This window comes from Lepisosteus oculatus, chromosome 29 (assembly GCF_040954835.1).
Source record: "Lepisosteus oculatus isolate fLepOcu1 chromosome 29, fLepOcu1.hap2, whole genome shotgun sequence".
NCBI classification, from domain to species: Eukaryota; Metazoa; Chordata; class Actinopteri; order Semionotiformes; family Lepisosteidae; genus Lepisosteus; species Lepisosteus oculatus.
Window position 1 is genome coordinate 5,060,147 of NC_090724.1, and position 15,941 is coordinate 5,076,087.

Below are 15,941 nucleotides of genomic sequence, written 5' to 3' on the forward strand. Positions count from 1 at the left end.
AAGGGTTACAAAATCATTTATTTAAAAAGAATCCAACTTAAAATGTGTAAAAATATAAAGGAATAGCTAATACATTCTTTTCTAGTATTCTCCTTAGTTCTAACTTGACAGCATTCTTTAAGCCCTAACTGGTCAGTGTAAAACTGGGAGCCCTGTATTATATCTACTAAGGCAAGCATTTACAAATACTCAATAGAAAATAGTTCAGTCACGATTTAATACAGCTTCACCAGCAATACTTTGGTATAGTCAGCAACAGTTGAGATAATTGAATATGTATATGTAATAAAGATTCTGCTACATTAATGAAGAAACAACAAGACAGACCGAGGCCAACATACTGTACATAGAATAAATGCACATACGTTCAGCCCAAAACTGAAGATGCAAGCTTGTCAGTGCTCTGGTGGGGTTCTTCTCTGAAGTTTTCCTTATTTTGCCTGGGAAAAATATATATTTGTTACCTACAAATAACATTAACCCCATTTAAAAGAGGCATGTTAACATTTCTGTTTCCATAATGAACAACATCAGTTATGTGGTTTTGCGATGGACATAATGAAACGCGTTTCTAATTGTTAGATCTAAAATTTTAATATCAAATATGAGTGTTAAAAGTAAAGCAATTACAGAAATGGAGCACAGATAATGGTATAGTAAAGAAGAATCAAAGTATGACCTTCACTAGTAATGAGATTACAGTCATATTTCCATTTTCTGTGTTCGGTCCTAGAAATATTCTGCGCATATATTATTTTCACAGAATTCTGTCTGTTGCTATGAATTGAAAAGTGCTAATTACCGCTAGACAGATAGTTCTGAAAAAGCAGAATTAAGCAAAGTGGCAGTGCATATATTGACATAGCATGTATAACGTGTTCAGGATGTAGTATCCATATCAAATTCTTTTCTCTTCAGATTCAAGTCTATCTGGATCTTTTCACTATGACCTTATAGACACAGTCTGTGGGGACTTAAGCTCGAGAGCAGAATTTTGTCCTGATTTGTGGTCAGTATTCATAATATTACGAAGATGCAAAGGAGCAGGTAACATTTTTTTTCCAAGCTGGAAAGAAAAGAGACAGAACATTGTGTTTCTTGTCTTTTCCCTTCAGCATGGAATAAACCTTTACCAGTTCCTTTGCATCTTAAGCATGCTCTATAGTAGGAAGATGCCAATTAAGATGGAGAAACCATAGATGCATCAAACCAAAATAAACTGAATGTCATTTTCATGAAAGCACAGTTTAGGTACTGTAGATTGGTTTTACTCGGGAATGAAAAAGTGGGCAAAAAGCATCCAATGCCTGCGTACCTCGGTGATGAGTGGGAGATATCCCTGTGGCTGCGGCCACATTGATCTTTGTGCCTTGGTCCTCTGTCTCTGGGTCAGCTTCATCAGTAACCTCTTGACCTTCCGGTCTCTGGGGTCAGCACATTTCACTGCCCGCTTGGTGTATAGTCTGCAGCCACACAGAAAGCACAAAGTAAGCTCTGCAGGTGCATAGTTTAAACTTGAAGAGCATGATTGAATTAGTTTTTTAAAGTATACTTTATAACGTTAGATGCTAAGTTCCAGCACACAAGGGCTACTCCTTGTTTGTTGTTGGTATGTCTGTTTTTTTTTTTTCATTTCTGTCATTTGTTGCACAAATTGTAATGTTTGACTTGCTGTCAGTGGTTTCAGTTCCTATCCTGGCTTCCGTTCAACCCTATTGCAGACCTCAAAGTTAGTCGAGAGTGTAAAAAAGGAGATTGATGAATGATGCACGATGATGCTCCTGCATACTGCATGCTTTCTAGCCTTTCTTATAACTAGACAAATACTTGCATGATAGCTTGTATGCTGCAGTCTGGCCCTTCTGTCTGGACCTCGAACCTCACCACGTCCTTGGCTCGGACTTTCCCACCGGAGTACTGCATACAGCACTGGATGTCCTTCTGCATCTGGACGCCTTTAGCTGTGCAAGCGAAAGACCAGGCTGATGAACCTCATTCACGCACAGGCCTTCTTACACAGCAGAGCCCATTGGATTTGCTCTTCACAAGGCCATTGGCAGATGAGCTCATCACTCTGGTGCTGCCTGCCCCTTGTGGACCGTGGTGATATAAGCTGTCACAATCCACTGATATAAACTGTATGGGGATGTTGGACAATTTAGTTAGTAAATAGCTTTTTCCAGTATGGGATCGCAGAGCAGCCGGAGCCTATCCCAGCATGCAGCAGGCGCAAAGCAGGATCCACCCCTGGACCGGACGCCAGTCCATGTCAGGGCCACAAATCGCACACCAGGGCCAGTTTTCCCAGATTCTCCCACCTGTATGTCTTGAGATTGTGGGAGGAAACCGGAGCACACGGAGGAAACTCATGTGAACATGCGGAGAGCATACATACTCCACACAGATAGCACCCCAGGTCAAGACCTGTGTCACCCTTTGTTGTTTCTCAAGCTCTTGTGTAGTGCTATTATCTACTCTTGATTCTATTATTGCAACAATCAGCATAGCATCCTCAGAATTTTGTATTATATTTTTACTAAATATGTCCATTTTCAAACCTATCAAAGGCATATGGTGTATCAATGCAATACATGAGTTACATAGCCTTTTAAGTGATAAATGCAAACTCGGTTGTTAAACAGACTGATGATTATTGTCAAACTGTAAACGTTTCAAAACTATCCCTAACCCGTCATAAAAATATTATTTCGATAACAAGGAAAGGTACCTACAATACACATTACTTGTATTGATAATTTTACTTCCAAGAGTTTATTTTCCAAGTTCTAGCAACTTGTCAGAGTGTACGGTATGTTACATTTGTTCCTAATATTATTGTCACACTATGCTTATGAACATACAGGATCGGACTTACTTAGACTAGTACAAACATAGTCTCTAACATACTCTGTATAGCTGCAGGAAAAAATGGATACTAAATGACTAATTAGCATAAATAGGTCTATAGCATTAACACCCTTTATTGCACTTGAGTAAAAGGCCCCTGTAAAGACTGTACTCATTATTTAAATAGTGCAAACAAATCTGTGAATAATTCTTGGAATCTAATATTTGATTAATGTTATTTAAACATTTAGGATGCAGAATATGGAATATGATGGGCAGTGTCTGACTCTAATGTCGAAATTATCAGGTATCAAGCACAACCCATGCTGCTGATCTTCCCCAACTTGCTCGTTACAAACTGGACACTGCTGATGAGTGCCGGACTGGCAGTTCGGAAGAGGAAGGTGAACAATTTCGGTTGCGAAGCATCAATTGCACAGAGTGAATGTGCACCAATTTTCACCGAGAGCTTTTCCTTTAAGGCTCTCTGTGGCATGTTTTCTTTTTTGTGCCCACAGAGAATTGAATATTCATTTTGTGACTTTGATTTTGCAATATAGCAATTCACTCCTGGTTGTCATCTGCAATCCCTGGCAGACTTTCCAGCGGCTAGACATATTTTAATAAAGCTTAATGATTTGTGAAATATATGAAAATGTTTTTTTGGTCCAGTAGGTGTTTTCTGTTGCCATTTCATTTTGCTTTCTGTATGTCCTTATCCAGATTCATTGTGTATACTGCCTCCTTTCACTTTTTCAGTTCTTTCTCTCAGATTAGCCCACCCTTTCAAGTTACTTCTTCACGTCTAGCTCTGCCTGTTGCTGTTTGGTCTGGGCACACTGCATCCAAGCTTCGCTCTGCTCTGCTACCTGCGTCTTTAAACCTGGCAGCCGTCTGCTTTCTTGAGCAGCCCGGCTCCTGTGCGGAATCACGCTGTGCCCCCTTCGAATGCAGGAAGGCTGGAGACAATGGCATTAGCAGCAAAGCCCCTAGCGATGAGATTCGTCTTACCTTCCAGACCCACGAGGAAGAAGGCGGTCACCAGCAACGCCGCAGAGGTCCGCAGAAACATGGTGGGAGGGAGGATGAGTCCTCTGTGGGTTTTTATTTTCCTTGATTTCTCTGCCTCTCGCTCTCTCTCTCTCCCTGTCCCTCGCTGACGGTCTTCTGCTGTCTGGCTGTGTTTCGTGCCCTGCTTCCCTTGCAGACTCTGTCGTTCCTCCTCCTTGCTCTAAAGTGCTTCTTATAGAACCTAATAAGTGAGTCACCTTTACGGCAGCCCACAGGAAACAAAGGGGAGCTCAATCACTAGTGAGGTGTGTCCTACTAAAAAATGCTTTTGGATCCCTGCAGTAACTTTCTTGTCAAGTATGCATCAATTGTAGAGACGCTACTGTGCCTGGGAGTCTTTGATCCAGATTGGAGAGCTAATAGGGAATGTCTATAACTCCAGGCATTTTAAAAAAAAATTCAAGAAAAACTAGCAAACACTGCTGATAGACGTCTGAAACGCCTCCTTCTCTCTGCACTGCAATGCACTCACGTCACATGTCCTGGGATGTTGTCCCTGCTTCGCTTGTTGCTGTCACCCTTGGTGAAATTGTGTGCTGAGGCAGAGCAGGTTTTGTAGGAGGCGTTTCTGAAAAGTAGTGCCGTTTTGGTTGTCCTGCCAGTCGTTGGCGGTTTGTGTCTTAAGTTAGGAAATAGAATAGGAGCCAGTCAGTTGTATTTAAGCATTCGCAAAAGGCCTAAAGTTATCAGGAGCTTCCAGCATCTGATATTAATGACCCTTAAATTTGAAGTGTAAGTGCTATCAATTAACAGTATAATTGCCAGCTCCAAGGGCTAATATATACAGTATAATCTAATTGTTTTCCCTGTTATTCCAGATCTGTTCTGTTGTGTGCAGTGCGAGTGACCTTAGACCTTGTTTTTCTTCCAATGTGGTTTGCGATTATGTCTCATTAACCCAAAATTCTCAGTCTTGGAGCTCATGACCTCCAGTCTGCTGGTTTTCAATCCAGCTGAGCTCTCGGTTAGCTGCGGTAATTGAATTGGACCAGTAATTTGGCTCATTAGATGTCATCGTCTCATTTTCATCTGATAAAAGTTTTTTTTAAAGAGATTTTAACGGGTCTGTAAAATGTAATGTAATGTGCGACACGGTGGGGCATTGGTAAACACTGCTGCCTTGTGGTTCTGGGATCCTGGGTTTGATTCTGATCCTGGGGTACTATCTGCGTTCTGGGGTTCCCGCTGTGTCTGTGTGGGTTTCCTCCGGGTGATCCAGTTTCCTCCCACAGTCCAAAGACACACGGGTGAATTGGCTTCTGGGAAAACTGACCCTGGTGTAAGTGTGTGCATTTCTGTGCCTGTGTGCGGCATTGTGACGGACTTGGCATTGTGCGGCATTGTGACGGACCAGAACCAACAGTGTTGGCATTAAGATAATGCTTAATGCAATACCAAGCCCCAAAATAAAGGTAATTGCAGGGTTGTTTTTGTGTTTGGCCTCACACAGATGGTCATGTGATGATATGTATGCCATGGGTGTTTTAGGCAGAACATAGTAGAATTGGACCATTCTACTATGTTGGATATTAATATTATTAATAACAGTAAAATGGCAAAGTAGGAGGAAAAAAAATGCAAGCATACAGATTGCATGGAATTTACTAAATCAGTTTTGCAGTATGATTAGACTACGAATTAGCAGAACTTTAATAATAAAAATAATCCCATTAATTTATAGTAACAGGGGTGACATTCATACCTAAACCAACACACTTATAAAGATCTAAAGAACTCCTGTGTCTTCAGGATATTAGAGAGGATATTAATTCCTGACTGTGTCATCCAGGTGTCTGGACTGCCTCTTGACTGCAACCCATGGAAATGAGAACAGCGACAGTGTCTCTGCTGTGTTTTTGTGTGAGACAGACAAGTGTAGCTGCTAATCAGCTCGTCAGTCCTTGTGTTGAGCAGCTCTAAGTGGATTGTGATTTCAATATCTAGCTCTTTCTTATAAAATTAAAAAGCAGACAAGGGTATCGTTACAGGGCACTGAATGAAACCCCAGTTCTGCGTCCAGAGACATGTAAATGGCTTTGTGTGACAGTGAAGGGTACCCTCTGAGAACAGAACTGAGTTTGAGGGGGGGAGTGAGGTGGTCATTAAAATGCATTTGAAGCTCTCCATGGTTTTGAGGCTACCCTTTGAGCACTTTTACGATTAAAGGATTAGATTTTCCTTGTCTAATCATGCCGGTACCTAATCAAAAAGCCCTAGTTTGGAAGAAATCCAAAATCTTCAAATGTTTTCAGATAACACCACAAATCCCTAATTGCTCACTCCGATGATATTTCATGTTCTGCAGTTATTTTCTTTGTGTCCTGGTAACCTTTATGCATTATTTAGCAACCCTCAAATCTACCAATTTAAAAGCAATCTCGACTTTGAGCAAACTAAACTAAACTGTGTCTGATCTCCATATCCTCTTCAATGGAATGTTCCCCTTGAGATCACACTCCATGACCATGTGGAATAGTAGTGAGATATATTTTAATTTACAAACATGCAGTTTATGCCATCCATGGTGATGTGCTTTATTATATATGAAATACTTATGAAATCTATTAAATCCTGTCAGTTATTCTCTTGTAAATATATGCTTTACATTTTGAACATTTTTACATATTTTGTGAATGTTTATATTCTACAAGAATATTAATGTTTTGCATAAAGTTGCAAAGTTATAAGTTCATTTGCCATGCAGAAAACAATACAGATGCACAAACCTAAGGCCAGTGTTCTTTGTTTTACTGATTGGCATGTTTTGAAAAAGCGACTTGGGGATTTAGACAGGGCTATATTTAATAAATGCTTCCTGATGCCAAACAGAGACATTGTGGAAAGGCGCCGTAGTCGTGTGGATGTTTTTATATTAAAAACAAACATTTGGCTTTTCCCAGCTGGTTGCGGGTAGCACTTTCTTCTGTACCTGTCAGTTACATGATCTGCCCTCTTACAGGCTCTCCAGATACACCTGAGACAGATCAAAACAGCTTAAACAGCAAGCATATGAGTGAGAAAGCGTGCAAGAATCCATCCTTTAAGAAAGTGGGTCACAATATGGCAGCTGCAAAAACATACTTTTCTCGTGACTGAAAGCAGTTCAGACTGCCAAACACATTTCCCACATATCTTGTGAGGTTATTAAGAGACCCGTGTTAAGCTTGCACAAAAAAATAACCTCTGTACAGGCTTGTTTTGCACGTAGGTTATGCTAGGGAAGTTAGCTGCCTTATTCTAACAGCTGCACCTTGAAAACCATGAGCACTGAAGTCTGGCACACATGCACAGACCATGGTAAGGGAGTACTGTCCCATGGGTGACACCTGGTCGTGCCAGAGGGTGACATGTCAGCACAGGCTTAGCGTATTAACAGGATAATACATCCATCCATTTTCTAACTGCTTCTTCCAATTTATGGGTAGCTGGAGTCCATCCTGGCAAACAACAGGCACGAGGCAGGATACACCCTGGGTGGGACACCGGTCTATTGCAGGGCCACTGGATGTCCTTCTGCACCTGGACGCCTTTAGCTGTGCAAGAACAGACTGATGAACCTCATTCATGCACAGGCCTTCTTACACAGCAGAGCCCATTGGATTTGCTCTTCACATGGACATTGGCAGATGAGCTCATCACTCTGGTGCTGCCTGCCCCTTGTGGACCGTGGTGATATAAGCTGTCACAATCCACTGATATAAACTGTATTCGGGTGTTATTTCTCCATTGATCCATTTAGTTAGTAAATAGCTCTTTCCAGTACATGGCCGCAGGGGGGCCAGAGCTAATCCCAGCATGCAAGAGGCGCAAGGCAGGATACACCCTGGATGGGATGCCTGTCCATCACAGGGCAGACATACAGAAGGGGCAAAAAATAAGAGACCACAGGAAAAAAAAGCTCTGTACAAAACAGATCAGATTTGGCTTCCACAAATCTGTGAGTTTTTTTGGATCCAATTTTCCGATTTTCTGCTAAGGACAGAGGTACTGTAACTAAGGAAATCCAGAGTTGTGTTGTGTTCGCATTTCAGGATTGTAAAAGAACATGTTGGACAATCAGCTCATGAGTAAGACATGTCAGCTGTGGCATACAGGGAGAGGGAAGATGTAATTACTTTCAGAACAGAGCAAACTACAATGTGTGTATTGTATAGTGTAAGAGCAGATCAAGCTCTGAGCCTGAATAGAGATTGATCTAAGACTGTATTCTGTTGGTGCAAACAGCCCCAGATATACTGGTAAAGTTACACTGTAGCATAGTAGTGCTCTAAATGCCCTCTGGTTCATACTAGTGAAATTAGTGCCCTGTGGTGCATACAGATATTGCTCTTGGAAGCATTGTTGTTTAGGGCTCATTTATATACAGTGTATCCTAAACTTCTTTGCTCCATGGTGATGTTCTCATGCTACAGTTGTCTGTAGCCAACTACTAACTTCATTAGAAATCCTTCTTTGAGCAGACAGACCTTTCTCTTTGGTCTCTGTCTCCTCTGCTATTCTCTGCTCTATCCTGTCTGTTCTGCCTACCATCCTTTTGCGATCCTAACGGAATTTCTGGCAGGAATTTAAAAACACTTGTCAATTCCCAGATGATACATGGATTAATGAAGCTACACCTCTTTTGAAGGCATTGGTCTCGCGACACTGTAATCACAAAGGCACAAAAATCCCTTTTCATCTTCTACAATTCTGTAATCAAGCCTGTGTTTTTTTCATATGAAATTTGCAAAAGCACTTCCACTGACCTTTGGGATGTTCCTGCTATTTGCTATTTGACCCTCTTGCAACTTTGAACTGGGTTTCTGCAAGTAGATCAGAGGCTTGCGATGTACAGACAACATTTCATGCCTATGATCTCCTAAATGCTGAGGGATAATATTTTACAGGTTTTACCATTCTTGGCATCCTTATAAAGGGCTTATAATTTACATTTTTTTATGATTACTTTTAATGTTTGGAAAAAGTTGAGCAAATCCCCCTCTTGAAGTTGTTTTTGTCATTCACCAGGGTTCTCAATCACAGTTCCCAACGCAGATCAATAATTGAAAGAGTGTGTTTGAGAGAGGCTTCAAATGCTTTTTCTGGGCTCAAACAATGGCAGTCAATCAAATAAAGGGAACATTATGCATGGTTTTTGTGGGAAGATGCAACAGGGCTACATCAGTAAAAATGCTTTAGAGAAGGTCTTTCAGTATTAAACCATCACCTGCAGCAGGAGACCTGAACTAGATTTCTTTTTAAGCCAGTTCAAGATTTTTGTGACAAGCTGATGTCATTGCTTAGGGACACATCAAGCCATCCTTGAAACAACAGAATTCGTAGTTGTAGTGATTCATAAATGATGCTTACGAACAAGGCATGACTCATCTTTTGAATATAAAGCTGTTTATGAAAAATGACATGCATCCCATTGCGTGGTCATGAAAGTTTAACTTTTATCATTTTAAGACTGTTAAGATCTAAACTTCTGACAGACTGGCGCCAATGAGCCTGGCTATGTTTGGCAGCAGAAGAAGACAGAACAAGCATCAAAATGAACAGGAGAATGGAGTATAATAATATATTTAAAAGAACTGGTAGCTTAAGATAATATTAAAGACATTGGGGAAAAAAATAAGAGGAAATACCCAAAGTCTATGTCATTAGACTGCAGCAGACAGCAAAGTTTTTCAATGGTTACGTAAACCTTAAACAATATTAAAATGCCTGGAATTCTTTGGTAAGAAATTCTTTTGTGATAAAAATTGATATCGGAGGTAATTCGGGATGGCACCAGAAGGCTTTCTTGGTGTGTATTTAAGAGATGCACAGACATTTCCATGTCCCAGAAAACCATTTCTACAAAACCAGATACCTCCTCTTTTAACAAGTAAGTTGTCTTAAAAGAATGACTGAATGACACAGAGAGGTTGTGCGTGATTATAAGTTATTAATGGTCATATATAAAATTGGAAAGCAAACATTTTGGCGCATAGGAAAGGGAAATGCTGTTTAAGATGCGGGGAAACTCCTTGTATAACCTGTGTTCCAGGTACTTTGCCAAATGTTTCCAGATTGCTCCTGCTCCTATCCTGGAGATTACTATGTAATTCCGAGAGACTCCACGATAGTCTTGGAGGTTTGGTCTGTGATCCACTGTAATACAGGTTGTACATGCATCTATAATAATTATAATAATAATAATAATAATAATAATTGCTTACACTTATATAGCGCTTTTTCTGGACACTCCACTCAAAGCGCTTTTACAGGTAATGGGGACTCCCCTCCACCACCACCAATGTGCAGCATCCACCTGGATGATGCGACGGCAGCCATAGTGCGCCAGAACGCTCACCACACATCAGCTATCAGTGGGGAGGAGAGCAGAGTAATGAAGCCAATTCACAGAGGGGGATTGTTAGGAGGCCATGATTGATAACAGCCGATGGGGAAATTTGGCCAGGATGCCGGGGTTACACCCCTACTCTTTTCGAGAAACACCCTGGGATTTTTAATGACCACAGAGAGTCAAGACCTCGGTTTTACATCTCATCCGAAGGACAGCGCCTGTTTACAGTATAGTGTCCCCGTCACTACACTGGGGCATTAGGACCCACATGAGCCGCAGGGTGAGCGCCCCCTGCTGGCCCCCCTAACACCTCTTCCAGCAGCAACCTTCGTTTTTCCCCAGAGGTCTCCCATCCAGGTACTGACCAGGCTCACACCTGCTTAGCTTCAGTGGGTTGCCAGTTGTGAGTTGCAGGGTGATATGGCTGCTGGCTATATTCAGACTGCAAGCTATATTCAGCGTTGTATATTGAGTGTTAAGCTGTACAATAATTGTTTTGGCAAAGGCAATACATCCGTTAATATGTACAGCCTTTTCAAGTGCTGAAATCATAGACATGCCTCCTGCAAAGGTCTGTTCCTCCACTTTAAAAGTATACTGCAGAGCAAAGGGAGGCTGCATTTAAAACACCAGTAGCTTGGCTTAAAGAAACGAATAGCTGCAATTTACAGAGCAATTACTAGCATGGCAATTAAGTGCGCTGAACATCACGTTGCTTAGCAATGGAGCAGGAGCGCTCCAAAACTGCATTAGGAACATCAGTGTTGGCTTGCAGCCCATTCCTTGAAGAACTCTACAATTTATACATGAAACGTGTTTAATCTAATAATGCAGACCTATCAACTTTGCGCACAAAGAGCTCTCAAAAGGGTAATCAAGCTGACATTCTCTCTCATCCTCTGTCCCTCCACAGGAGAATTTGACAGCTTTTGTTCTTGCTTCAGTTGGAAAGCACAAAGAGGCTTAAAATAGGGAGCTGTGCATTCGTGCCCTTGCGTTGAATTTGGCTTTAATACTTTGTCTTTTCTTGACATTTTAGTTCGCAGAATAATATATTGGCAGTAAACACATGCACTGATGCGCAGAGAGATGGATCAAATGGATAGCCAGCTTAACCAAAGGATAACCTGGTGCAAGACAATAATATAACATAATATAATACAATGCAGTATATAAGGGGTGGCTCAGTAGAGCAGTGGATAGCATTGCTGCCCTGCAGCACTGGGGCCCTAGGTTCAATACCAGACACCTATCTGTATGGAGTTTGGTAAGTGTAGGGCAAGATTTATGGATCATCTTCCAGTCCAACTGTTTCCAGCTTCAGTCCCAGTGTACCGCTTACAGCCATCACATAAACGTCCATCTTTCCATTTTCTAACCACTTCTTCCAGTTCAGGCTCACAGTGGAGATGGAACCTATCCCAGCAAGCAATGCCACATGGTAGGATATACCCTGGAAAGTGATGCCAGGACTTTGCAGGGCTCATACTGTACATCAGGGCCAGTTTTCTCAGTAACCAATCGACCTCCCAGTATGTGTTTGGACTGTGGGAGGAAACCAGAGCATCCAAAGGAACATGGGGAGGGCATACAAGCTCTCCGCAGATGGCACCTCAGGTCTGGAATTGAACCCAGTACCCCAGCACTGCAGGGAAGCAATGTTAATCTCTGTGCCACTGCGCCACCCAGTGTTACCTCTTATATTAGGGCTGTTACTGCTTTTCAACACTTGTCAGGTTTACATAAAAAAAACATCTGAAATTAAACACAAACACAGAAATGCACAATTTAATATCTTTAAACAGTAGGATTTACTTTAAAGCAAATGAATTTTTTTAAGCCAGTTTAAATGTTTAATGTGTTTATGGTGTTGTTGTACCTTATGCACAACATCAGTGTATTTCTTTCAGCTGATTCTCTACTTCTGCTCTATTTGCGTTGTAACACAATTGGTGAGTAAGGGCACATTGAACACCAGTCTTTAACACTCAGCTAGGCTGCCCTTGCCAGTTCAACTAACTTTCACTAGCTAATGACAGCTGTACAAGTAGTTGGCTCAGAACCTTGATACCAGTAATTGTAATGAACTGAGTAAGCTTCATTCTAGATGTTCATTAAAATCTCCATTCTATGGTCCTGAAGGTAAGCTTTTTAAAATGGTAAAATCCTATAGCTCAGCAGTTAATGTCAGCTCAGCTGACAAAAGCCATCGAGGAAAGCATTTGAACATTATTCTACTCCCAGTGGTTTCCAGCATTTCCAAAACACCATAGGCCAGTGTTTACACATGTTTGGCACATATTGTATGCATGTGAGTGTAGGGATTAAAATCCCCTGGGGTTTAAGCACCTAAGTGCTTTGTATGTAAAACCCTGTATTTGTAATGCATTTACATCTGTGATTGCTTTCTTTCTCAATTTTTCTTGTACATTTCTTTTGGATTGTATTTAAGATCTAATGAACCATTCAAGTTTCTAGATATTATCTTGATCAACCCGCAGGCTACATGATGTTCCAGCCTAAGCCACTTAACCATACTGGGTATTACATATTTATAGCACGTTTAGACCTTTAACACTGAAACCGCTTATATGATCTGACACATCAACTGTAATCACTTTAACAAAAGGCGATAGTCTAATGACATAATATTGCTTGATCTAATGAATCCCTGGTACTGTCCATTTCTGGGGTGTGCTTGTGACTGACAGCTCCCCACACTTCCTGCTGGTTTAGGATTGGCTGAAACAGTGGGCAGTGGATTAAGTTTTTTTTTGCCCAAGGGAAAGCATGCTAGTTCAGTATTTTTGTATGTTGCTTGCCAAAGCTCTCAAGCGCAGAAATCCATCTGATCGTGTTGTACTCTCCGTCTTATCCATCTAAGTTGAAAGGCTGTCTTACAACATTCCTTCCTTTGCAGGTCAGAGAATTCCGGAGGGAAAAGAGGAGAGCCGTAGGAATGCCCAGACCCTGACCCCAAGGTGACACCGATTCCAAGCAGAGGCCGGAGTGCAGGAAGCTCCAAGGACAGCAGTACCTCCGGCTGCACTAATTTACCGAAGTACCTTCGGGAAGCACTCATTTTGGCCACCTGAAAGACCGCCACCTCCCGAATTCTAGCCAGTCCCCGTCTGTGCCCCGAGACAGAGCAGTCTGGATAAAGACGGCAAGCAGAAGAGTTTGCAAACACCCCATCCTGACATCTTCTACTTCCTGTACATTAAAGGAAGAACTGAAAGGATGAAGACGGGAAGACCAAACCTTTGCTAGGCACCCTTCATTTCCAGAAGGCCCGTCTCTGTAAGGTCCTCTCTGTGTGCAATAATGGTGAAGAACGGAGGAGTTTACACACATGTAAAAGACCCCATTCTAAGTGGAGAATACTCATGAGGGCACATTACAGGAACATACTGTACAGGGCATTGCTAATACAAGCAGGCAGGCATGCTACCAGCGAGTTCCAAAAGGCATGTCTTCTGCTAGCACAGCCTGTTGATGCCACTTATTGTTAGTCTGCAGGCCTCCCAAAAGTTTTAAGGTTGGCTTGGAAATTTAAATGGGCTCAAATACTCAATTTGCAGTACTTAGCCCGTTGTCAAGTATGCATTTGCTTCTACAAATAAATAGTGATCCGGGAAACCAAAACTGCTAGAACAGAACTGGCTGATTCTTTCTCTCTGATCACATTAATCTGTCAGAGGGTGGTGTGGTTATCAGCCTTCGTGGTCTTTCTTGTATTTCAGAAAGACATCTTCCTGGAATTCAGTCAGAATGTGTTTGAATTCCAATCGTTTTTAAATACTTTCCGAATTTCATTTTGTCATAAAAATTCAAACCCAAAATTACATCTTCATGAACAAGGATGCACAAATGTAATTTAATAATGGGGATGCAGTCATGTGGAAAATACATTTATTAGAAACTTACATTTACAGAAATGTTGAAAATATTTACAGTATAAAGTACATCCTACAGCAAAATGCAAGTGACTTATTTAAGAGTATCTTTCATAGGGAGTAACAGTTGTTTAATATATTATATTATTGATCAATGTTCACTGACTTTTCAAAATGAATACCAGACAAGTCTTTTACCATCTTTTTGAGCTTAGTCGTGTGATGTATTACCTCACTGACAGTATTTTCCTGACATACACAAGTCCAGTGACCAGGAATGAACTGTAGAAGCTTATGTTATACATTCTTTATACTCCTTCCAATTCACTTATATTTTCTGGTTCTTGAAATGTTGGTAGATGACATCTGCTGAGGATACACTTCAGTCTAAAGTGCCTGAAAAATATACAGGAGAGGCACAAGAGGAGAGTTGATGATGAACAAGAACTACACTGGCAGCGAATTCAAACGCTACAAATTACTGATCACAAGTCTTTTATGTTAGACATTACCAATAAAATAAAACTTAAATCCTAAACAGGAATAGAACATAGAGACATTTACCAAATACATTTTTGGATTGGAAAAATCACATTTATTTATTTTTAGTTCCTTGATCTAAACAATTTTCGTACAGGTTGTCCATGGCAGGTCATAGCATGCATATTTCAAGGAAGAAAAAAACAACATACCTTCAAGGAAGGCAAACTCATCTATTGCTTCAATGGCATTATCTGGGGGATTAAAACAAAATAAGAGTTAAGATTCACAACTTACAAGCAGGGTGTGACCCGAGTATTCCTTGAATGGCAAGATATCCTGCTCCTGCATACAGCAGTTTTATTGGGGTTACCGCTCTGATAGTTGTACACCAGAGTGGACATTCAGAAGAGGCGGAATGCGTTCTCACCCAGGTCTTTCCTCTGCAAGGTTTTTCTCTTGCCCTGCTGGGCGTAAACGAGCGCGTCTCTCGCTATCATTTCCACGAACAGCTCCTGTCACGAAAGACAACGCCGATTCGTCAGCCGAGGAAAAAAAAGGCCCCAGCTGCACTACGGGGCACATCTCAATGTTTCTTTTTTTTTTCAAGCGTCTGGCATTAAAAAGCGCCGGTACCAACTTTGCAAAGGATTTGATCCACACGCCAGCCGCTGAAGTGTCCTCGTTAGACTCTAATCACAGGGACATCAGCTTTCTGCCCACGCTCAGCTTGTATCAAGGCTGAGGAGCTGAAGGCTGAAAATGCCAACTAAATGAGACCCACCTGACATGAGTCAATTTACTCCTCGGCCTATTGCGGAGCCACATCATTCTCCAGTGCGAAGACAGGGACGTGTACGGTTATCGCCACTACATTGTAACTATACGGCGAGGTGCGCTTTTAACGTTTGAGCCATGCGATGCCAGCTTACCGTCGCTTTGGCGATGATGAACACGGACTCCTGGCTCGCCAGCGTGACGTCTGGGTCAGCCTTCATCAGCGCCTTGATCCGGGACAGCGGCAGCTTGGCCAGGCGGGTCTGCGCCGCGGCGCCTCCGTTCCCAGCCGGCTGGCCGCCGCCGTCCTCCTCCTCCGGGACGCCTTCTCGGGCCTCCTCCTCAGCACCACTCCGGTCCGGCTCTGATTCGGCAGGGGCTGCCGACACCGCGACGGCCGCCGCCGCCGCCATCCTCACTGCCCGGGAACTACAGCAGAACCCCCCGCGACTCGAGGTGAAAGTGCCGCAAACTACGCAGATGTCGCGCAAGCCCCCGGCCTGAGCGTGGAGAGTGCCTTACGAATACAGCGTAAGTGT

General features: G+C 42.1%; 2 protein-coding genes across 2 annotated transcripts; both read right to left on the reverse strand.

The window, feature by feature from the left end:
* ccl44 (chemokine (C-C motif) ligand 44) lies at positions 1 to 4,389 on the reverse strand. Its single transcript, XM_015365762.2, has 4 exons — positions 3,859 to 4,389; positions 1,832 to 1,961; positions 1,316 to 1,463; positions 1 to 440 (listed from the first exon to the last, which is right to left on the reverse strand). Exons 1-4 carry the CDS (start codon positions 3,917 to 3,919, stop codon positions 432 to 434), a joined length of 348 nt encoding a protein of 115 aa, XP_015221248.2. The 5' UTR covers positions 3,920 to 4,389; the 3' UTR covers positions 1 to 431.
* Positions 4,390 to 14,144: 9,755 nt separating this feature from the next.
* On the reverse strand, positions 14,145 to 15,909 carry pole4 (polymerase (DNA-directed), epsilon 4, accessory subunit). The gene is made up of 4 exons (XM_006639981.3): positions 15,558 to 15,909; positions 15,056 to 15,140; positions 14,838 to 14,879; positions 14,145 to 14,541 (listed from the first exon to the last, which is right to left on the reverse strand). Exons 1-4 carry the CDS (start codon positions 15,813 to 15,815, stop codon positions 14,528 to 14,530), a joined length of 399 nt encoding a protein of 132 aa, XP_006640044.2. The 5' UTR covers positions 15,816 to 15,909; the 3' UTR covers positions 14,145 to 14,527.
* Positions 15,910 to 15,941: the final 32 nt, after the last annotated feature.